The sequence below is a fragment of the Nerophis lumbriciformis genome, linkage group LG11, assembly GCF_033978685.3.
Source record: "Nerophis lumbriciformis linkage group LG11, RoL_Nlum_v2.1, whole genome shotgun sequence".
NCBI classification, from domain to species: domain Eukaryota; kingdom Metazoa; phylum Chordata; class Actinopteri; order Syngnathiformes; family Syngnathidae; genus Nerophis; species Nerophis lumbriciformis.
The window spans coordinates 14438328-14462531 of NC_084558.2; the positions used below are offsets into that span (position 1 = coordinate 14438328).

General features: G+C 38.6%; 1 protein-coding gene across 3 annotated transcripts in view; it reads left to right on the plus strand.

Moving 5' to 3' along the window:
- The window catches only part of LOC133610720 (ras-related protein Rab-26), a 133284-nt gene that overhangs the window by 17480 nt on the left and 91600 nt on the right, over positions 1-24204 (plus strand). For 2 of the 3 annotated variants that reach the window (XM_061967264.1, XM_061967267.1), the window contains one exon: positions 22727-22768. The exons of the other annotated variant lie outside the window; for it this stretch is intronic. In XM_061967264.1, the coding sequence (XP_061823248.1) occupies positions 22727-22768 (42 nt within the window). The remainder of the gene's footprint in view (positions 1-22726; positions 22769-24204) is intronic. 3 annotated transcript variants of the gene reach the window in all.

The following is a 24204-nucleotide window of genomic DNA, read 5'->3' on the forward strand; positions in this document are numbered from 1 at the left end:
TATTTACTGTACAAAGTCTGCTTTCACTGGTATGCTGACTGATGCGATATTCAGATCTTGCCGTTTAGATGAAAAATTAATCAGAATCTTTGCAAAGGGTTAAAAAAAATCCAGTGGCGCAAACTAGCTTATTTTGTGTTTTTTTGCCATCTCGGGTATAAGTTGAATGTCACAGATGACCAACTTCTCGGCTTATGTCCACAACCTTTTTCTATCCAGGTGAGAGACATGACTTTATAATCTAGAATTATCTTTCACCAGCTAACAGGCAGCAGCTCAGTATGTCAACACTGCAGCTGCACAAGCTAGTTAGCGCTCTTAGATCACGACGTGGCTAAAAATAGTTTGTCTACGATAACTCTTATAATAACAATATTGCAAATACTTGGTTAATATTCAGGTTACAAGTTGTACAGTAAATGTAGTATTGTTGGTGGTTTTTGGTCACATTTTTGGGTGATTTAGTGGCAAAATTGATTATTCCCATTTGCACCATTGCTAGCCACCTAAAACGAGCAGATTATTACAAATTAGAATGCAGGAAAAAAAATACATGTTTTTTTTGTCTCTCAAAAGGATTGTGAATTAGTTCAAAATTCTTATAAAACGTGCAGTTCTACTTTTTTTTTTTTTTTACTTACATTTATTTGCTCAAAACGTGGTAAAAGTTTAATCTGAAGTCCCGTTTGGATGCATTTGACAGCAAGCACACCAGTTGGAGTCCCTTCACTCATCCCTGCACTGATGTATGCATTGATCTGATCTCTGACCATCACTATCGCCACCTTTCAGGTAACTATCTGCGCTAAAGGATTATGTGCGGTCAAAATAAATTGTGTGATTAATCTTCATGTATACTCGATTAACATTTTTTTGATTTATCGAATGCAGTAACGTGTTATCTTTTGGTAACCCTAATAAATGTACAACTATTATTATACTGTCCAAACATTAAACACACATACCTACAACATACTTTTTGAATAAATGCTGTATGATATAAAACATCTGACATGACTCTGAATAAGTCAGGACTCAGGACTATGGGATAAAAACAGTAATCTGACCAGTGTGGTTAAAAGCTTTAAAAAAAATTAAAATAAAAAAAATACAAATTTCAGTCGTGGTCAAGCCATGATTTTAACCTTTCACTTTCGGTGAACACAAATTCTGGGTTTGACATTTAATTTTGATACATTAGCAATAATCTATTAACACCAAAACTATCCATACCATGCCCAAAATTAACTAATTAAAGTAATTAAGCCTAACCCCACATCCAAAAATACACCAGCCTTCTTCTTCCAAATAAAACACCTGCAGAGATTCCTCCACCCGAAGAGAAACGTTTTTGAATTGACTATTTATTAACTGATCAATTTTCCTCATAGTCACTCAAGTATACCAAAAGCCACCTTCTTTGCTTTTGCATGAGACCTTGCATCTTTTTTCAATCAATAAATACAAACCTTTTCTGTGAGGTTTCAAGTTACTGTAATTTCTGAAAGATGAAATTCATCATTTGCAGAGATGTGTAGTTGTTATTGATGGCAGTGGGTGCTGGGAGAATAATCAAAAGAATACGCCTTCCAATTTAAAGATAACAGGAAAGAGATGTACAATCTAGCACCTGCTTTGCCCAGAGAGGATACATCTCTTGAGTGATTGAGTTTGAGTTTGTGTGTGGACTGTGGCTGGACCGAATTATAATTTTGACTATTTTAAATGAATACAACTGAATTAGTCACAGCAGTTTGTTATGTTGGTGACATTGATTTCGCTAAATGATACACAAACAAACACAGTTTGTTACTTGCAGTGTTTGGCTGTATGATAACCAAGATGGTATACAAAAAAGAGGCAAACCTTTTGCAAACAGTCCTCGTCAGAATGTAAATAATACGAAAAGTGAGGTGTGCACAAGCTAGTTTACCGCTCTTTGATCACGGCGCAGCTAAAAATAGTTTGTCTGTGTTAACACTTGTAATAACAATATCACAATACTTGGTTAATATGCAGGTCACGACATTTAAATGGTGTAGTTGGCGTTTTTTTAGAGGGCTTTATAGGCGCAATAGATGACTCTCATTAGCTTCACTGTTACCAACCTTGTACTTACAAATTACAATGCACAAAAAAAAGGAAGACCTGTGTTCTTATCTTACATAGGAATTGTGAATAATAGGCAAAAATCCAGAAAAAAAAGTGTTACCCTTAACTCCTTCATCAGCTCAAAGATGGAATAGCTGGAAAGACAATATGTATAATATTTTTATTCCTGTTTAATATTTGTCCATTTTCGTCGTCAACACCAGCATGGAAGTTCATGCTCTCCATCGTCTCATTGCTGACATTGCAGCGATCGCCTCCTTCTGACTGCAGTGCAACCATTTAAATAGAGACATAAAACAATGGCCGCAAAACAGTTTCACTCTTGAGCAGAGCGCTAAAATATATTTGCATCTCCTACTCCTACTATTAATAATCTGCATATACTCTTCATATACGTGAAGATAGACAGGCTAAACGAATAGTGCTCGCTACTTTGCTCATTTAAGATACGCAATCCTCTGCGCACGAGCTTAGTAAATCTAAAGCTTTGTGTGCACTATAAAGTTTGGACATGTTTTAGTACACACACAACTTTAGTAGATTTAGCCCTAAGTCTTTAAATTCACAGAGTCCAATTTGATGAGAGCGTCATGAGAGATATGAAATTAAGATCCCATGAGCTTGGTTACAAAGATGATTGCACCCAGTCGAAGCATTTTGCCAGAAAAGTACACATATAAAAACCTGTGTGGAACAGTGAGATTAAAAATCTTATTAGACAGTACGGTATATGGACAATTGAATACTGAAATAGTATACATCCTGAGCCAAGTGAATTTCAAATGACTTTAATGCACATACATTCTGCTTTATATTCATAGTACTACACCACAAGAAAATAAACAGCCACTTATGTCTGTTGCTACCTCTAGGTAATGGAAAAGTGTTTGTTGTAATAGTAACATCCTATTTAAATATGTGTTTTATCTAGCATTTATTACCTATAAATGGGCATTTCATATTGCTATGTACTGTGCAGTACATAAATACTTAACCTTACTTTTGGACAGTGTTTAGGTTTTTCTGGGTTGTGCACCCGAACAGTGACTACATGCTTTATAGGAAGTACCTCTCTTCCATATGGTCTGTTTTTTTGTTTGGTGAAATGCATGCAATGTGGAATTACAGCTGATTAAAATGAAAATGTCCAATAATTCATCAGAATTAGTACAAAACACATACATACAGTACATACAACTTGCAGACATATTGTGTGTGTATATATATATATATAGAAGTATAACAAATAAAGATAATATGCAAAACATGTTTAGGGAACTCTTAAAGGGGAACTGCACTTTTTATTTTGCCTATCATTCACAATCCTTATGTAAGACAAGAACACATGTTCCTTTTTTATGCGTTGTAAATATTAAATAAATGTGTTCAATAGTCAGCTTTCAATGAAGCCTATGAAAGCCGCCACATGGTGCCTATGAAGCCCTTAAAAGAACATCCAAACACTTCCATCAAGGTTTTATATACATGATGTAAGTATATACGAAATGTAGTAATGGGCACATTTATAATAACATTTAATATTTACATATTTTGATCATTTTAAGAATTTCAAAAACGCATCACGTTTGCTTTTTTTTCCAAATACATCACTGATTAACTCACTGCAGACTTCATGAGAGCCAACAAACATAATAAAACATCACTTACTTTACAATGTCTGCTTTCATTCAGAAACCGACTGCTAGGATGTTCATATATTCCTGTTTACAAAAAAAAAAGGGTTGAACAAAGCGTCTTTTTGCGTAATTTTTTTGCCCTTTCCGGGTCTAAATTGGCTGTCAAAGTGTACCAAGTTGTCGCATTACATCTTCATACTTCTACTATCAAGGTGATAGTAGAAGTATGATCTACAATAAACTTTTACGAGAAAGGAAGCGAGAAAGCAGCTGACCAGTCAATATTGTCAATGTCAGCACACAAGCTTGTGATCATAACGCTATCAATCGTTTGTTTGCGTTAGCGCTTATAATAACAATATCACTAATACTTGGTTAATATTCAAGTCATGAAATGTAAATGAAGTATTGTTGGCGGTTTTTGGATGGTTATTCACCGGGTTTTATGGGCGGAATAGAGGATCTCCCATTGGCTCCGTTGTAAGTAGCCTTATATCTACGTTCATTTATGAGTTAGAATCATACTTGCCAACCTTGAGACCTTTGATTTCGGGAGGGGGGTGGGGTTGGGCGTGGTCGGGGTGGGACGGGGGCGTGGCTAAAAGGGGAGGAGTATATTTACAGCTAGAATTCACCAAGTCAAGTATTTCATATATATATATATATAAGAAATACTTGACGTTCAGTGAATTCTAGCTATATATATATATATATATATATATATATAATAAATACTTGAATTTCAGTGTTCATTTATTTACACATATACACACACATAACACTCATCTACTCATTGTTGAGTTAATGGTTGAATTGTCCATCCTTGTTCTATTCTCTGTCACTATTTTTCGAACCATGCTGAACACCCTCTCTAATGATGCATAGCTGTGTGGCACGCACAAAAGTGCTTTCATCAAATGCACTAGATGGCAGTATTGTCCTGTTTAAGAGTGTCACAACATTGCTGTTTACGGCAGACAAACTGCTTTACGGTATACAAAAAAGTGACTGCTGTTGTTGTGTGTTGTTGCCACGCTGGGAGGACGTTAATGAAACTGCCTAACAATAAACCCACATAAGAAACCAAGAACTCGCCCTCCATCATTCTATAGTTATAACGTGATTGGGCAGGTACGCTTTTTTATATTGTGGAAGACCTGAGTCCGCCTGAATTTCGGGAGATTTTCGGGAGAAAATTTGTCCCGGGAGGTTTTCGGGAGAGGCGCTGAATTTCGGGAGTCTCCCGGAAAATCCGAGAGGGTTGGCAAGTATGGTTAGAATGCATTAAAAAAACACATCTTGTCTTTCCTACATGGTTGTTAATGATAGGCAAAATTCCAAAAACATTGCAGTTCCCCTTTAAGAATTGTGTTTGGATATTTTACGTTATCCCAAAATATAGTGTTGTTTAAGTGAGCATTTGTTTGACATTAAAGTTGGGTTGTGCTGTTAAATATGCATTAAAATGAGTGCACAGCAGAGTCCAAATTTTACTTACCAAATTCTAAAACATCCCTCTGTCTTCTTCAAACTGCCAGTCCTGTTGTCTTTACAAAACACTGGCAATGCTTTGACAATATACTGCTTTGTGCCGCAGTGCTCCATAACCACGAATAAGGCTTGTACACAACAGTGGAAAATAGAGCGAGGATTGCTGGTGCTTTGGCATACATCCTTACAGTCCAGTAACATTTTAGCCGGAATGGGAAATGGCCTTTTCTTATTGTTCAGCTAATCCTGTTGAGTCTGTGGCGTTAAGGGGCAGTCGGATGGTGGAGCGGTTTTCCAGAAACTTGAGTGTTCCTGGTACAAATCCAGGTTCCGCAATTCTTATCACTGCCGTTGTGTCCTTGGGCAAGACATTTCACCTATCTTTCTCCCAGTGCCACTCAAATTGGTGTATGCATGTGAATGAACATTTGGTGGTGGTCAGAGAGGCTGCAAGGGAAAATTGACAGTTGACCCCAGGGCAGCTTTAGCCACCAATGTAGCATGAATGTGCAGTGAATAAAGGATGGTCCTCAGTTATTATTAATAATTAGGGTTATCAAACAATTAAAATATTTAATCAATGTTAATCTAATTTTGTTCAAAGTTAATTTGAAATTAATCCCAATAATCGCATATAGATTTAATTTTTCATCATTAATAAGGTTTTACTTTTTAAACAGCTCAACACAAAATGGACATAAACACACTTTTAATGACTGTAAAAAAATTACTTGAACCACATTGGTGTATCCCTGACAGAATTTGTATTCCTGCTGTAGGAGCACTTGCATTGAGAGAAGAGAAGCTACACTTGGGACGGCGTGGCGTGGTTGGAAGAGTGGTCGTGCCAGCAACCTGAGGGTTCCTGGTTCGATCCCCAGCTTCTACCAACCTAGTCACGTCCGTTGTGTCCTTGAGCAAGACACTTCACCCTTGCTCCTGATGGGTCAGGGTTAGGGCCTTGCATGGCAACTCCCGCCATCAGTGTGTGAATGTGTGTGTGTGGATGGGTGAATGTGGAAATAGTGTCAAAGTGCTTTGAGTACCTTGAAGGTAGAAAAGCGCTATACAAGTGTAACCCATTTACCATTTACTTCCGTATTTACATACCAGTTTTGTGCATTAATAACACAAAATGTGGATCGTTGCAATCACAGTTTGATGGTCATAGATGTTAGGTAATATAATCTCTGGTATTTCTACCTGAATAAATGCTTCTGATATTCTGTACATTACATGTTGTGTAAGTTAATGATATTCATATCGCTGCATGACAATGTCTTAACTTTCTCTATTTATTAATAAAGTATAATATTCAGCCTGCTGTACTATCAACCAGAAAATGTTATTAAAGAATATACACACTATTTCCGCCTGCCAAGAAATATCCTTCCCTATATTCCTCAACTAATTTACTAGCATTTATTTCGGTACAAATACCACAGATTACATTACGAAACACATTTGACAATCACAGCATGACCACATTTGTCATTTAGGGTAGTGTAGTTTGATCCAATATGACGCAAAATGTGGCCCTGCGATGAGGTGGCGACTTGTCCAGGGTGTACCCCGCCTTCCGCCCGATTGTAGCTGAAATAGGCTCCAGCGCCCCCTGCGACCCCAAAGGGAATAAGCGGTAGAAAATGGATGGATGGATGACGCAAAATGTTTGTCTTTTTTAAAAGCTGGAAGTGTGTGATTGGTTTGAAAAAAGGTGTCTTGACATGTTTTGATGACAAACAGATTAAAAAGTTGCGTTCCGCTTTCTGCTTACTGTCTTTGCTTTCTGCTGAGCATTTATGCCATGTTACTAAACCAGCTACAGTAACAATCAACATTTTATGTTATCACTGCACTAAACTATAATCTAAACACGGAAGTTTCAGTAATGTGCAATTTTCTTTGTCCATTTCTGCTTGCTATTTTTCCCCTGCTTGCCACTCAACAGTTACTGAACTCATCTACATTTTCCCACCCTACTGAATGGACTGAGGGTCATACAGGACACGTGTATGTTAATTGCACGTTTAAAAAAAATACTGCCGTTAAAGGTAATCATAGTTAACACTCTACTATTGCGTTAACTTTGACAGCTCTATTAATAACACATGACGAATAAATGTACCTAAGTAGCCACCACACAAGCACAATTTGACAATCCTTAATTTGCATAATTTTTTTACATTAACTTTGTTAAAAATATGCTAAATATTATCTCTATGATACATATATTGTACATGTAAGTGTCATTGACAATTGGAGGGTTCCCAGTAGGATACAATTTGGTTGTCTACAACCAATCGTTTGTAATTAACCGCGGTCCAATACATTATGGGACTTATTCGACTCCAGCGTATCTATTTGTATTTTCTCGTGCCAAAAAGTGTCTAGTTGTTTTTCACAGCACTCAAAGTTTCAAGGATACAAGGATGGACCTGACAATGTGAAATTAACTTTGTAGCCAATCAAGTACAACACTCCAAAAGACAAGAAAACCAGACACGGACACATTTTACATAAAGTAGAAACATGAAGCTAAATCTCCACAAAGGTGTTCATTAAATAAATAACATGTCAGGATGCTGGAACGCAGCTTTGGCAGCGTGAACCCAAGATGCAGCAGACGAAAGGCAGACGGTGAGTAAAATGATATGATTTGATAAATAAAGGAAACAGACTCTTGTCTCGTCGGGAAAAAAGAGCAAAGGAAGTCAAATGCTAAAATAAATGCATAAGTTACGGAACTTAAACAGCACCGGAATAAATAGATGCCTGATTAACAACCAGGCTCAGGTGTGCCCCGGTTGCTAATTAGGTAGCAGGTGTGGACATCTGTGCACATAAAGAGGAAGTGAAATAAAAAATTAAAAGCCCGGGACACAAACTAAAAAAGCACACACAGGGAAAAAGTAGACATAAGTCCAAAACAGTCACTACGGCGTAACAAAACACCTGGTAGAAGCAGGGAGAGGGTTGTTATTGGAATGGCCCAGAGATTTGCAGACTTGTTAAGACATTTAAAGCTGGTGCACTCTTTCTTTCTCCATGTCTTGCAACACAGGGTGTTATAATGATATTTGACTCAGAGTTAATTACTATAGGGAAAGAATGCAGAATGGCACGAAAGCTGTGATCATAGCAGAGGCCGTAATCTTTCTTTCTGTGCGGTATAGACAAAATATATATCCCGATATAAGTCACTGAATTTTTTTTAATCTAAAATGGACAATACAATAAAAAAAACAGTAAGATATATCGTTAGTGCCACCTAGGGATGTCACGGTATAAACATTTCTTCTCATGGTTATTTTGACCAAATTTATCATGCTTATTATTATCGCGGTATATTTAAATGTACTCATAATTTTTATACTGAAATCTTTTAACAAAGTTTTATTGAAATGAACACAAACACGTTCAAAATGATTTCCTTTTGAAGAAGAAACATTACTGTACATAAGTACTGTGTACTTGTACCTCAAGTTAAAATTGAATGTGCACATGACAACAACACAAGCATTATAAACGAAGTAAGATGGCAGAAACAAAATAACATAATGAAGTAAAAATAAATGTGAAAATTGTGCAAGATAGCACTTTATTGACATAAGAGATAAACAAATTTAAAAAGATTAGGAATTTTGCAAGATGGCACCTGATGGCCAACGGACGTAACTGCACTTTTGTCCATTTAAATAAAAATAGTGTTCATACATGAGGTCTAGTATTTTATATAGAGCTGCAAGATTATGGCCAAATTAATAATTAAGATTATTTTTTTTATCCATTGTTAAAACACAATTATTAATCAGGTTTATTCATCATGTTAGGTAACAAACAGTGTTTGTTCGGTGTGTGAATGTAATGTCTAATAAGGCTATAAACATTATCCATAAATTAAAAGGCAAATATTTGCCTTTATGTTAATTAATAGTATCAACTTGTCAGCTTTTTCACATTAGATGATGCCTTTATCGTTAAGTTTATATTTTAATACAGAGAAGTATTGTTTTAAGTTATGCACATTTACATGTACATGCTGTATCAGGACAGATCCATTGAGAGTTTGAGCAGAAATATGTCATATAGGAATTAACTATACACCATAAAACATTAACAAAGTGCTATGTCACATGAATGGTTTTTAAAGTAACTTTGTGAAATGAACAAATCCACAACATGTAAAAACATGGTGTATATTTTTTAATATCAATATAAAACACAAAGCAGTTTGGCTAATGAAGAGCAAACCTAATAAACAAGCTTTGTTCTTCTCCAACACAGTGTGTTTCACTGCAACAGTTTAACCAACAAAAATAAACACGAGTGATACCTCTTACATCTAATACACAATCTTCACAGCCTGCGTTCAATTCGAAGAGATAACTAAACATTTTAGCTCGTATTTATGATATCGTAACACTGAACACGTTAGCAGCTAGTTAAAGGACGAATGACCATCCCAGTAAACAAATGAGAAGAAACTACAAACAAGTTGTGGCAACGTTCCCTACACATCGCATGCTGCATGATTCCTCACGTCATTAACTATCAGTCACAACAGGACGTTGTGTTAAGAAAATGAAAGCAACATCTACTCCACGGTATACTTTTAGCATAGGACAAATGCGTCTGTCTCCAATATTTTCGACACCTGTAGTCATCTAATAGCAGCAGTGCGCTCTTGAATGCAAGCTGAGACTCCATGGAAATTAAGCGAGGGAAAAGGAAGTTAAACGAAGCGCTTGGCTCCGTGTAGTCTGAGAGGAATTCTACGGAGCAAAGTCTGTGTAGTTGCTGTCCGGCATGTTTCAAGCCAAACGACGTTAGTGCGCCTGCACCGGCGCAGATATGAATCAGTTTCCAGGAAGTAAGCGGGGTTGCCTAAAATGCAATAATAAATGAAGTTTTTTCAGTAAATAAAAATGTTAACGTTATTAGTAACCATCTGAAATGTTACCGCGGTTTATCATTATACTGTTTACATTACGGGCTTCACGGTGGAAGAGGGGTTAGTGCATCTGCCTCACAATACGAAGGTCCTGAGTAGTCTTGGGTTCAATCCCGGGCTCGGGATCTTTCTGTGTGGAGTTTGCATGTTCTCCCCGTGACTGCGTGGGTTCCATCCGGGTACTCCGGCTTCCTCCCACCTCCAAAGACATGCACCTGGGGATAAGTTGATTGGCAACACTAAATTGGCCCTAGTGTGTGGATGTGAGTGTGAATGTTGTCTGTCTATCTGTGTTGGCCCTGCGATGAGGTGGCGACTTGTCCAGGGTGTACCCCGCCTTCCGCCCGATTGTAGCTGAGATAGGCTCCAGCGCCCCCCGCGACCCCAAAGGGAATAAGCGGTAGAAAATGGATGGATGGATGTTTACATTACATCCCTAGTGCCAGCACTTCTTTTGGACTGCGAATGCAAGGGTTATGTCCACATACATGCATTTAGAGATGGCATCTGTAATTTCTTGTTATCTTTGAAATGACTTGTCATAGACGATGACTTAGGACAACAGCCTCTCTCAGGCTCTTTTGGTGTGTTTTGTTCTTTTCATCGCATCGTGGTTTTGATGTAACATTAGTACTTTGTCACAGTGCCACAACACTATCTCTGTACTTTTCTTCATGCCGTGTAATAAAGTGATTAAAAAAAGAATAGACGTGTTTGGGTCACTAGCAATCTCTTGCCAGATTACCGATGTTTGGTTGATATCTGACTTTTTAAAGCCAAACAAAAGACTTCCCCTTATCCCTCTTTGTGGAACCAATTTCTCATCGGGTTTTGTTGGTTTAGCTTCCATTGTGCTCCATCTCTGCAATTTGTTAACATCTATACTCCCATCGGCTCTTGTCGTAAAGGTATTTCAAATGACGTTAAAATGGACATTAATGCAGTTACTTTAGCCGAAGCGTAGGTGTAAAAATTAGGATATAAAAAATACAGAATTAAATTATACATTTTTATGTCGCACTAAGATACAGTATATTACATAATACTGCACAGCACATGTAAAGACACAGTCAATTGTCATTCTGTTGTATGATTCTAAAAATACAATTTTAGGTTGCAGTGAAACAAGGACAAAAAACATGGAATAACCCACTCAAGAGTTCAAGGTTTAGACAAATGGTGATATACACATTTCTTCCCATTCAAATAACCACTGAAATGCAACACTTCCAAGGGAACAGTCTGTTGATGTTTACCGGGACTTTTTCATGCCAGAAGGAATGCACATGCTTGAAGGAAAGGTCTGAACTATGTTTGAGGGAGCTTGAGGTTAAAAACTTTGGGATTTAATCGAAGGATGCGGCTGAACATAAATTATAAAATATGCATAACCTCCCCCAAAAAGAAAGCAGTAGTGAAGAAAGAGGAACAGAGGGTGAATAATCCAGGATTAGCTGGATTTCTACAAGAAGCAACATGTGATCTTTTCCCAGCCAACCAGAGCAACACAAGACACCGGGAAGAGGGCACATGGGCTTTTAACGCCAGCTTACAAATAGAGCATCCATCCATGTGGTGATTGTCACTATTTATATTCACTAGAATTGTGATGGCACATGTGGTACTGTGTAAAAGTTGCAGGGCATCAGACTTCTTGTTTCAAGCAATCTGTTTGTATGTTAGCAGGCATATACTTTCTGCTTCATTGAGAAACAGCGATGAAGAGACCGGTAATGCATTTTAATTCTGGAACGTCCACTGATCCTATAGTGCCTCAAACTGCACAAATACATTTCTGTATGTGCACCTTTTATCCAGACAATCTAACAAAGTTTGATTGAAATCACTCGTATATTTATGTGTGTGGTTACTGTATCAGCGCAATTATTTGTTGTTTTACTGTGTCTCTCAAATGTCTCTTACAGTCCTGTTTGTTTCTATGTAATGATAAGGTTTATGCAGATGTCCTATTAAATCATATAAACCAGGCTTAACACTAAAATGGTCTGGTGTAAGCAACTCCTTAGAATCGTAGTTAAACATAACTTCCAGCTACAGCACCGTATGCATTGTAATTTGTACTTGAATTAGGTGTTGGCAATACTGTGAATTTTGGTGTCGATCCAATACTAAGTAAATACAGGCCTAGTATCGCTGATACTGATACTGATACTTTGACTTGAAATGTCATCTTAGGCCTCCGTCGATCAAGGTTGATCATGGGTGTACGTCCTGGTTGTCCTGTCTGCGGTTGTTGCAGCATTGCTTATGTCTGCAATCTCTGTTGCAAATGTTGCGTTAAAATGTGGTCTCTGGTCTATTAGAGTTGCTCTGCTCCTTTCTGTGGGCCCTTTTTTCTGCTTCTGCGTTCTTCAGCTTCTCTTTCTCTGACTTGAGGTGTTGATTCAGGATGCTTCTCCAACTTTTGCGGTCGACTGCAAGGTCCTCCTAGGACTCAGTACTGATGTCAAGTGATTTAATGTCCCTCTTGCAGACATCTGTGTAGCGCAGCTGTGGATGGCATCTGGTTCTCCTCCCAGATGTTAGCTCTCCATAGAGAATGTATTTCGGAATTCGCCCATCGTCCATGTGATAGACATGACCCAACCAACGCAACCTGCACTGTCTGAGCAGAGTTACTATGCATGGAAGGTTTACTTGGTTGGGACAGAACCTCGATGTTCGACACTCTGTCTCTCGAAGATATGCCCAGGATACGGTGGCTACATCTCGGATGGACGGAGTTTAGTCTCATCTCCTGCCGGACATAAGTGGTCCATGTCTTGCTGCTGTACAGGAGGGTGCTGACAACATATGCATTATAGACTGCCATCTTGGTCTTCAATGTCAGTTTGGGGTTGGTAGAGCTGTCTTCCCTATCCTCTTGTTGATCTCATTTTCTAAGGAGAGATTGTCAGTGATGGTGGAGCCAAGATGTGTGAACTGGTGCACAAAGTCAAGCTCATAGCCATCAATGGTGATGGTTGGCTGCTCCATTGTATCCTGCTCCAGGATTGTGGTATTCTTTAGACTGATAGTTAGACCAAAGACCTTGCAGGTCTTAGAGAAACGATCATTGAGTGCCTGCAGCTCCTGCAGGGTGTGAGTTGTCACTGCTGCATCATCAGCAAATAGCATGTCTCTGATCAAAGCTCCACCGACTTTTGTCTTGGCTAGCGGCTAAAATGAAAAATTCTGCCATCTGATCTGGTCCGCAGATAAGATTCCCTTTTGATGCAGTGCCGAAGGCATGTTTTGAGAGCAGGGCAAAACACATTTCAAAGAGCGTAGGGGCAAAAACACAGCCATGTCTGAAACCACTGCAGATATCAAAGGGCCTGGTGGAGCTGCCGTTAAACTGCACTGTCCTCTTCTGTTGCTCTCTGTACTTCTCCTGGAGTTGGCGAAAGGATAAGACAATGTCTATCGTTGACCGTTCAGCTTGTAAGACGCACTGCAATTCTGATTAAACTCATTTTGCCAACGTCTGTAGTCCACTCAAGATGATCTTTGCAAAGACTTTGCCGAAGACGCTGAGAAGGGAGATGTTGCAGTCACCCCTCTGTCTCTGGCCTTGCTAAAGGCGAAGCTGTCAATGGCCTTACTGAGCTTATCCAAAGTTGGTACTGCATCAAGCTCTTCCATGGTCGGCAAGCACTCAACAGCATCAAGGGCTGAGAAAGACACTATGTTCTATCTGGATAGAGATTGGAGTAGTGTTCCACCCATCTCTCCAAGTACTGGCCTTTATCTGTGATAACTTCTTCGATAGAAGATTTGTGTTTTGATCAGAGCATGTCCTAATGCTTTTTTGATGCCATCATACATTCCCCTAATTTTCCAGTGAGTCTGAATGTTCTCATTGATCTCTGAAATGTTATACTCATTGAATAATTTTGTGAATCTGCCTTTACTTGGTTGATTATGACTACGACAACACTTTTATTCAAATAAAAAAAATTACAAAATGCAACAATACAAAACAATGTATTAGTATAACATTTGTTAAAATAATTCCCTTATTACGTTCAATGAAACACACTTATTTAAGGAAAAAACATACTAGTCCAAAATAACAAAAAATGCATCGATTTAACAAAAATTTAAATATAAAAAATTGCAACAAAACAACAAATAACTTCTATTACTGGCAGATGTTTGTGAAAAATAAAGTCAGTAGAGAGAGTAGAGAGAAAGAGAGGTGTTGTTTGCACTGACAGATGAGGAGAGATGATACGTTCACATTAATATTGAGGAAAAAAAGTTATTTGCTGGATGTAAAGACGAGAAACTGCAACCAAAGTATCGATCCTAAAACATTATCTACCTTGGTATTGATAGTATCGATATTTAGATCAATACGCCCACCCCTAACTTGGATGGTTTTAGCGGTAGGCCAGCATAAAAAAGGTGTGTGTGTGTGTGTGTGGTATATGATCGATTTGTGGACAGTTTGCCAATTTCTCCTAGTTTGACAGTAGGGTTAAGTGTGTGAGAGGAAATTATTTTACCTTTTTTTTTCAACAAACTATGATTTCTGTAATCGCAATGGAAGCAATGAAATTTGTCTTTGCCAAATGAGGGCTCCACTTGATTGTGTGTCTCAAACAGAATCAAACATCACTAATCCTACAAATCCATCCATCCATTTTCTTACTGCTTGTCCCCTACAAACACATGCGATAATTTAGTTGGGTAATTTTAGAATATTTTAAATTACATAAGTATTTAAAAGTGAAAAAATGTGGCCAAGGTATCACAGCCTGCAGCAGATAGTATACAACTCGAGGCAGAGTGGAACATACGTGTTAAGTATTCAAAGTCACATTGTAAAAATGCATATCTTTTGGCTTTGTTTATAACTTAGTTTTCTTCTTATGTGCCATTTTACAATGTACCATACATTACATTAAAAGTGTCAGAAAAGCAATGAGTATACATGATTTTTATATCAATGTTTATAAAGTTAACTCTCTTTAGTTTAGTTTTAGCTGTGAGTCGGGATGTATACCATTATAATTGTATTGATACCATACACTCATCAATATAGGTATTCATCGGTACAATATGTAAGTGGTGTAAATAAAAATGTTAAAAATTGAATTATTAAATTTTTTATTGGCACAAGAGGTTAACATCATTTAACATATTTGCTTTTTAAGTTAAAAAGTTAAAAAGTACCAATGATTGTCACACACACACTAGGTGTGGCAAAATTATTCTCTGCATTTGACCCATCACCCTTGATCACCCCCTGGGAGGGAGGGGAGCAGTGGGCAGCAGCGGTGGCCGCGTCCGGGAATCATTTTGGGTGATTCAACCCCCAATTCCAACCCTTAATGCTGAGTGCCAAGCAGGGAGGTAATGGGTCCCATTTTTATAGTCTTTGGTATGACTCGGCCGGGGTTTGAACTCACAACCTACCGATCTCAGGGCGGACACTCTAACCACTAGGCCACTGAGTAGGTAGTCTTACACAAGTCATATATGTTTGCCGTGCAAGGTACAATGCAGCTATGTCATCATCTTGTAAAGACCACACAGATCCTTCAGTGTATTTCTATTCATTACATTTAAACTCAGCTGTAAATAATATCTATCTAGTAGGAAGAGCACACACCTTTTACTTTTACATAGTACGTTATATAATGTCATAACTTATTCCAGATCAAATATTTCATACACTCTAAAACAAAACCATCAATTTGCATATTAGGTGGGTTTGTTTTGAAGCTACGCAAACGCGATGCGATGAAGTGACAACAGACGGCTACTAGAGACCTGTTACCGGATGCTATCTTGCTTCTGAGCAACTTTATGGCTTATCGTATTACTTAAAATTGTAACTTTTTTGAGTCGATTGATTTTGGCCTGTGGATTACTGGATCGCGAGACACTGAAATTTGAGGGTCTTTTGTTGTTGTGATACAAGCTTTTGTGTAGTGTTGCTTCCTTATTAGTGATGATTTCAAGCCGATTATCAGATCGTAGGGCAGGGCAATATGGAAAAAAAAAGTTTTTACATTGTTTTTAACCTGCTCATTTTGTAGCATCTGTATTAAAACCAAATACATTAGAATTAGTTGAATGTTTTTATTAACTTTCTAAGTTAATAAAAAAAGACAGGTAAGAAAAAGCACTATAACAATGTACCAATAAAGTTGAGTTGACATGTTTCCAAATAAAATAAAGCTCACACAAAGATGCATCAGTTATTATTTCAACATTGGTAGCCCAACAATAGTATTAGAAGCTGTCAGGTTATCATGAACTTACCAATGAAGATATTTAATCAGTGGTTGCATCCACAACTGGCTGCAGTAGAAGCAGGTGTTTTTCACACAGCTTTATGGCGACAAGGAGTCATCATATTTGCAAAAGAAACATATCACCTGACACGTAGAAGTAATTTGGGAACTGTTCGGCTCTGGATTTTGGAGTTAGTTTGGTAGTTTAAGGTGGCCATGTGTCAGCCACAGAGATGGCCCCAGTAGGGTGCAGTGCTGTCATGTATAGAGAGTTGGCCCCTGGCTAGCCCAGGTCTATCGAGGTGAGTGTTTGTCAAGTACATGAAACATGATTTCGCCTTTTCCTCTCAATGACAGCATCTCAGTCACATTAAGCCAATTCCTGCATTTAGATCCTGTTTTTAGTTATCATTGATTACATCAGCGATTCTAATGAAGCATAAACCTATGATTTTGTTTACTTTCACATACTGTGTAACCGGAAGTGGGGCGGTAAAAGATCGACTCCGATTGGCTGTTCCATCATGTCTTTTTTTATGCTTTGTGACAAGGCGCGCGTGTCATAATTACGTTCAACTGGATAAAAAAGTAAAATTAACTGTATCATTAGTTCAGATTTTTAACGGTCCTCTTGGACTGACACAATTAGGAACCTGTACCTGAAAATATTGATACTCGGTATACATCCCGAGCTGTGATGCATTCTGACATTGATTCCCATTCCTAAAAACTATGCAATTTTTCTTTTTTCTTAATAATTTTGTAAACTTGGAGGAATTCTAAAAATGTATTTAACAGCACCTCCAGCAACAAGCACAACAGAATCCTGACAATGCAGTCTGAGAACTCTCGCAGGACTTCATCTTATATTGTTGCCTCCAGAGACCTCCGAGCACAACTCAGAATGCCTAAATCTGTTCAAGCGAGAATAATTGTGTATATTGCCAAGGTTGTGTTCAATCAGAAACAACTCTTGGATCATCAGACGAAGGTGATGTCTATTAGTCACTCCAACAAGAGTTTAGCGGAGATGACAAAATTGAATCAAGCTGAATTATTGGCTTTAAAGGCGTTGCTTTCCACTGTGACCAATTCAAAAGTCCTAATGCATATTCACACTGGTGTGACTACAGCGCATTAGACAAGATCAATGGTATTTTTATACAATAGGTGGTTGGCCAAAGCAGTCAAAGCATTTCCATCCATCCATTTTCTACCGCTTGTCCCTTTTGGGGTGGCAGGGGGTGCTGGAGCCTATCTCAGCTGTATTCGGGTGGAAGGCGGGGTACCCCTGGACAAGTCGCCACCTTATCACAGGGCCAACACAGATAGACAGACAACATTCACACTCACATTCACACACTAGGGCCAATTTAGTGTTGCCAATCAACCTATCCCCGGGTACATGTTTTTGGCAGTGGGAGGAAGCCGGAGTACCCGGAGGGAACCCACGCAGTCACGGGGAGAACATGCAAACTCCACACAGAAAGATCCCGAGCCCGGGATTGAACTCAGGACTACTCAGGACCTTCGTATTGTGAGGCACATGCACTATCCCCTGTGCTGCCCAAAGCAGTCAAAGCATTTGCACTTTTCAAATTCACCATTACGCTGCCTCCCCTTTGCTTTGTAAATGTGGCTTTATATTGAAGGAATGCCAGAAGACAAGCGTTAGAGAGTGTTAAAAAGTATTGTGCCTCAAAAAGAAAAAGTATTATTTCGCTTGATTGTGCAACAAAGTCACTCAACTAATTAAAGTCACTCAATTAAAGAACAAAATATGGGGTTTGTTTTTGTATCCTAAAAAATGTATTCTTTCTGAAAGAATGCAAAAATATCCAATGGACTAACAAGCAATTTTTGGTCAGTGGTAATACAAAGTGAGTGATGGTCTTCAGATGGCTTTGCCTGCCATTTTGGCATTGCTCAATTATGCTATTTTGTACCAGCTGCATTATAGTCCCCAATTTGCTTATTTCTGTAAAATTTGATTTTTTACCATCAGCACCTGCTCAGGTTTAAACAAGTAGGTATACTCAATTAATATATTATCTATTCCACCTAGCTGTATAGTTGTTCACCATCAACACCTGCCATATTTTTATGTTTATGATTTAATGTAATCTACCCTGCAGTCCTCTTCTAGTCCATCTAATTTTGACTCCACACAGTATGTTCAGAATTGTGGGGAGCTGGAGACAATACCTGCTAACATTGAGAGAACCCCCATTGATCGCCAGGTGTTTGACAGTCTAATTGTATGCTTTCAGAATTTTTATGAGATGCACTGTAACTGTTTGTGAGCATGCACTTGTCGGCTGTCACTTCACAATGTAGTTATTCTGTTATGAAAGTCAACTGATATTGCTGAGTGTACTTGTTAAACATTCTACAAAACCCAAAACCAGTGAAGTTAGCAAGTTGTGTAAATTGTAAATAAAAACAGAATACAATGATTTGCAACCTATATTTAATTGAATAGACTACAAAGACAGGATACTTAATGTTCGAACTGGAAAACGTTAATTTTTGCAAATATTAGCTCATTTGGAATTTGATGCCTGCAACGTGTTTCAAAAAAGCTGGCACAAGTGGCAAAAAAGACTGAGAAAGTTGAGGAATGCTTATCAAACACTTATTTGGAAAATCCCACAGGTGAACAGGCTAATTGGGAACAGGTGGGTGCCATGATTGGGTATAAAAGTAGCTTCAATGAAATGCTCAGTCATTCACAAACAAGGATGGGGCGAGGGTCACCACTTTGTGAACAAATGCATGAGCAAATTGTCCAACAGTTTAAGAACAACATTTCTCAATGAGCAATAGGAATATAGGTATTTCACCATCTAAGGTCTGTAATGTCATCAAAAGGTTCCGAGAATCTTGAGAAATCACTGCACGTAAAATTGAATGCCCGTGACCTTCGATCCCTCAGGCGGTACTGCATGAAAAAGCGACATCAGTGTGTAAAGGATATCACCACATGGGCTCAGGAACACTTCAGAAAATCACTGTCAGTAACTACAGTTGGTCGTTACATCTGCAAGTTAAAAGTCTACTATGCAAAGCGAAAGCCATGGATCAACAACACCCAGAAACGCCACCGGCTTCGCTGGGCCCCGCGCTCATCTAAGATGGACTAATGCAAGGTGTAAAAGTGTTCTGTGGTCTGACGAGTCCACATATCAAATTGATTTTGAAAACTGGACGTCGTGCCCTCTGGAACAAAGAGGAAAAGAACCATCCGGATAGTTCTAGGCACAAAGTTCAAAAGCCAGCATCTGTGATGGTATGGGAGTGTATTAGTGCCCAAGGAATGGGTAACTCACACATCTGTGAAGGTGTGACAGTTTGACCCCCCCACTGTCACTGTTTGCCCTTCAACTTCCTCTCAAACTGTGCACATTAATTAGGAAGCACAACATGGACAAACAAAAAACATTCCATCTTTGTACTCAGTAAAAACATGCACTCAAACAAATTATAACCTCTCACTCACAATTGCTCTGAACTAGTGGCTAAAAGAGTCAGGGTGTGGCTGAGGTCGTTATATAGGTGAACACACCTGCCCTCACTGATTAGGCCCAATTTGGGCCGAACCATTGTTCTCAAAAGCTGGGTGTTACGCAAGGACACTGGACGATACGGGCGGGATCGCCTTTTGGTGGGAGTGAAGGCGGAAGTAAACCAAGGAGTGGTGGCTGACAAGTGAGAGTATCTAAATCTTCTTGGCGGTTGTGCATAAGCTGTTTTGTGACTGGATCGAGATGGAAGGGGATAGTGATGGGATGTATGAGGAAGGTATGGACGTGGATAGGACTAGAGGGGAGAGAGGAAAGAAGGGGAGTGGAGGGCATCAAGGAAAATCGAGTGCTAAAAGAGTACACGAAGAAGATGAAGAAGTAGAAAAGAGGAAAAAGACTATGGAAGACAATTACAGGATCATATATACATTTAAATCAGGTCCCAGCTAGTGGGAGAGGCTACGGACTATGTAATGTAAAATGCAATTCTTCTGACAGTCTGCTATCCGTCACTGCCGGATGAGGTTCTCTGTCCTGAGCAGAAGCTAAAGTCTCCATGCATCAAACATCTACTGAGGTGATTATTTTGATGATGAGATTATGTTGTGTTGTAACCGGTTAAATTACTTTTGTTGATTGCTAATTGATTTGCTAAATCTGTTTTGATTATTTAATTATTTACTTTGACATATTTGATTATTGACCTTTGATTGGGAATACATGTATTTTGTTATAATGGATGATTTACCTTTTGATTATTTGATAAAGTTTGAATATGCTTATTTTGATTAATTATTTAGGCCTATAGTTGATTTAACGCATGCGACTTTGAAATAAATGTTTGTAAACTGTTTACAACTGCGTGCCTTGCCATCCTTGGTTTGAAAGTCTGGTTTGCAGGGGCAGAGTGTGACAGAAGGCACCATTAATGCTGAAAGGTACATACAGGTTTTGGAGCAACATATGTTACCATCCAAGAAACGTTATCATAGACGCCCCTGCTTATTTCAGCAAGACAATGCCAAGCCACGTGTAGTAAAAGAGTGCGGGTACTAGACTGGCCTGCCTGTAGTCCAAACCTGTCCCCCATTGAAAATGTGTGGCACATTATGAAGCGTAAAATACGACAACGGAGACCCCGGACTGTTGAACAATTTAAGCTGTACATCTAGCAACAATGGGAAAAAATTCCACCTGAATAGCTTCAAAAATGTGTCTCCTCAGTTCCCAAACATTAATGGTAAATGGGTTATACTTGTATAGCGCTTTTCTACCTTCAAGGTACTCAAAGCGCTTTGAGTGTTGGTTGTTTAAAGGAAAGGCCATGTAACAAAGTGGTAAAGATGCCCCTGTGCCAACTTTTTTGCAATGTGTTGCTGCCATTAAATTCTAAGTTAATTATTATTTGCAAAAAGAATAATAATAAAGTTTCTCAGAACATTAAATATCTTGTCTTTGAAGTATATTCAATTGAATATAATTGAAAAGGATTTGCAAATCGTTGTATTCAGTTTTTATTTACAATTTACACAATGTGCCAACTTCACTGATTTTGGGTTTTGTAAAAACATGTTTAGAAAACCACAGTTGTCTTGCAGAAATCCACCAGAAATGTTTGTTTTTTCATAAATAATAACAACTTCAGATGCATTAAACTGTAAATGGTCAGCTGGAGCCTATCCCAGCTGACTTTGGGTGAGAGATGGACTGCATTCTTGATTGGTTGCAGTCAATCACAAGACACAATACCACAAAAGCACAGGAGAAACGTGCAGATTCTACAGAGGTCTAAGCCAAGTTTCTAGAACCTCTGGGCAAACCACACTACCAAGTTGATGCAACTTGGGGCACCAGCACCTTGTACCCCCCTGCGCAATCTTCAATCCAATTACGAAAATGGCCCAACCCAGCTTGGCTTCCAAGATCAGACGAGACAGGGGCTGACAGAGGACAATAGATCCTCGCTCTTCGCAGGAGTTACGTTCCAAGAACGTGCCTCCTTACTGCCCACCCCAAAAATGCCCTTTTTGATACTCTCAACAGGCGAGTCGCAGTCTTGTTTTCAGTGGGTCATTGGTCTTTGCCTAGTATAGCTGCAACATTCACGAACGAGTCAAGCTTTTTGAACGGCTCTTTTTAGTGAGCGATGAGAACAAATTTAGTTTCGAGTCATTCTTACTTGCACATCTCAGTAATTTAGAATACGATACAAAAGTTATGTGATTTCAGGAGTAAACATCTCTTTGTAGTGATGACCAATTATCATTAAGGGGTGATAGTGGGTCCCACTGACAAACCAGTTGAAAACCACTGCTCTAAACCCAAAATATTTCTCTCAGTTAACAAATACATTTGAAATTAGGTTTTACGCTTTAAGAAACAATTACAGGCATACAGAATATAGCATTAACATGCACAACATTAGGTCTTGTCAACACATTTTCCTGTTGGAACGTTGTATTCTAGTTACTTAAACAGCTTATTTAAAATGCAAAGCAGGGACAATACATCTGTGAATACCCAAAGAAGCAGATGCCGCATATAACCATTTCAAGAATATGATGCCAGACTCAAAATTGACTCTGAAGTCATTATGAAATTGGTGCTTAAATAACAAGAAAAGTGTGGTTATTTGATGCAATCCCTGTTTAATGTCTGGTTGGAACAGAGCTCTCTGCTTTTATATATTCACATTATGTGTATGTTTTCATCTGCGCATGTGCATTTTCCAACAATGCCTTTTTTCTGTGTGGGTTACAGAATAAAGTGATGAACCTTGATGCTTTGAAGGTCAAATTGCAGGTAAGAACAACAAATAATTCCATTTAGATTGCATTTGAAAAACAATTTTCTCCATTCAGTTTAAGGGATGTGTTTTTATTATTTTGTACAAGCATCATGTCTTACAATACATCTTCACTGCTTGCAGTGGTAGGCTGAAAAATCTAAATTGACATGTTCTTAGAGTTTTAATAATCGTTATCAGTTAATTAGCATGTTCTCTTCTTGGTTGATTGCAGAAAAGAAGGAAATGGCCAATATTCCACGTTATCAGCAAAAGAGGCAGGCAGACAGGCTGAATTAATCTAATGTTCAGAAGCAGCATTAGTTTAAGTCTGGCGTTTATTTCCCAAATAATTTTTCTTGTCACCTCTCTTATAGTCATAAGGATCTGTTAGTGCAGGAATAATTACCAAGACAATTATAAATGTTTTTTCTTTTTCTAACCTAACAGGGATTGTGTAATTTTATAAAAATGCTATGACAATTGTTGTTCAGCATGCCCATGGGCCTGATCTACTAAGATCCAAATACCATGCGCTAAACAGTGTGTGCAAACTATAAAATGATGTGTACTAGAGATGTCCGATAATGGCTTTTTTGCCGATATCCGATATTCCGATATTGTCCAACTCTTAATTACCGATTCCAATATCAACCGATACCGATATATACAGTCGTGGAATTAACACATTATTATGCCTAATTTTGTTGTGATGCCCCGCTGGATGCATTAAACAATGTAACAAGGTTTTCCAAAATAAATCAACTCAAGGTATGGAAAAAAATGTCAACATGGCACTGCTGTATTTATTATTGAAGTCACAAAGTGCATTATTTTTTTTAACATGCCTCAAAACAGCAGCTTGGAATTTGGGACATGCTCTCCCTGAGAGAACATGAGGAGGTTGAGGTGGGCGGGGTTGGGGGGGGGGGGGGGGGGGTAGCGGGGGGTGTATATTGTAGCGTCCCGGAAGAGTTAGTGCTGCAAAGGGTACTGGGTATTTGTTCTGTTGTGTTTATGTTGTGTTACGGTGCGGATGTTCTCCCGAAATGTGTTGGTCATTCTCGTTTGGTGTGGGTTCACAGTGTGGCGCATATTTGTAACAGTGTTAAAGTTGTTTGTACGGCCACCCTCAGTGTGACCTGTATGGCTGTTGACCAAGTATGCCTTGCATTTACTTGTGTGTGTCAAAAGCCGTAGATATTATGTGATTGGGCCGGCACGCAAAGGCAGTGCCTTTAAGGTTTATTGGCGCTCTGTACTTCTCCCTACGTCCGTGTACCACTCCGTACAGCGGCGTTTTAAAAAGTCATACATTTTACTTTCTGAAACCGATACCGATAATGTGACGATCGGTCACTTAATTTCTGTTTGTTTCCTTGTTTTTGAATGTACTTCCTATCAGTGCTCTTATTTTGGTTTCCACTTCCTGTTTGTTCCGCTGAGCACTGTT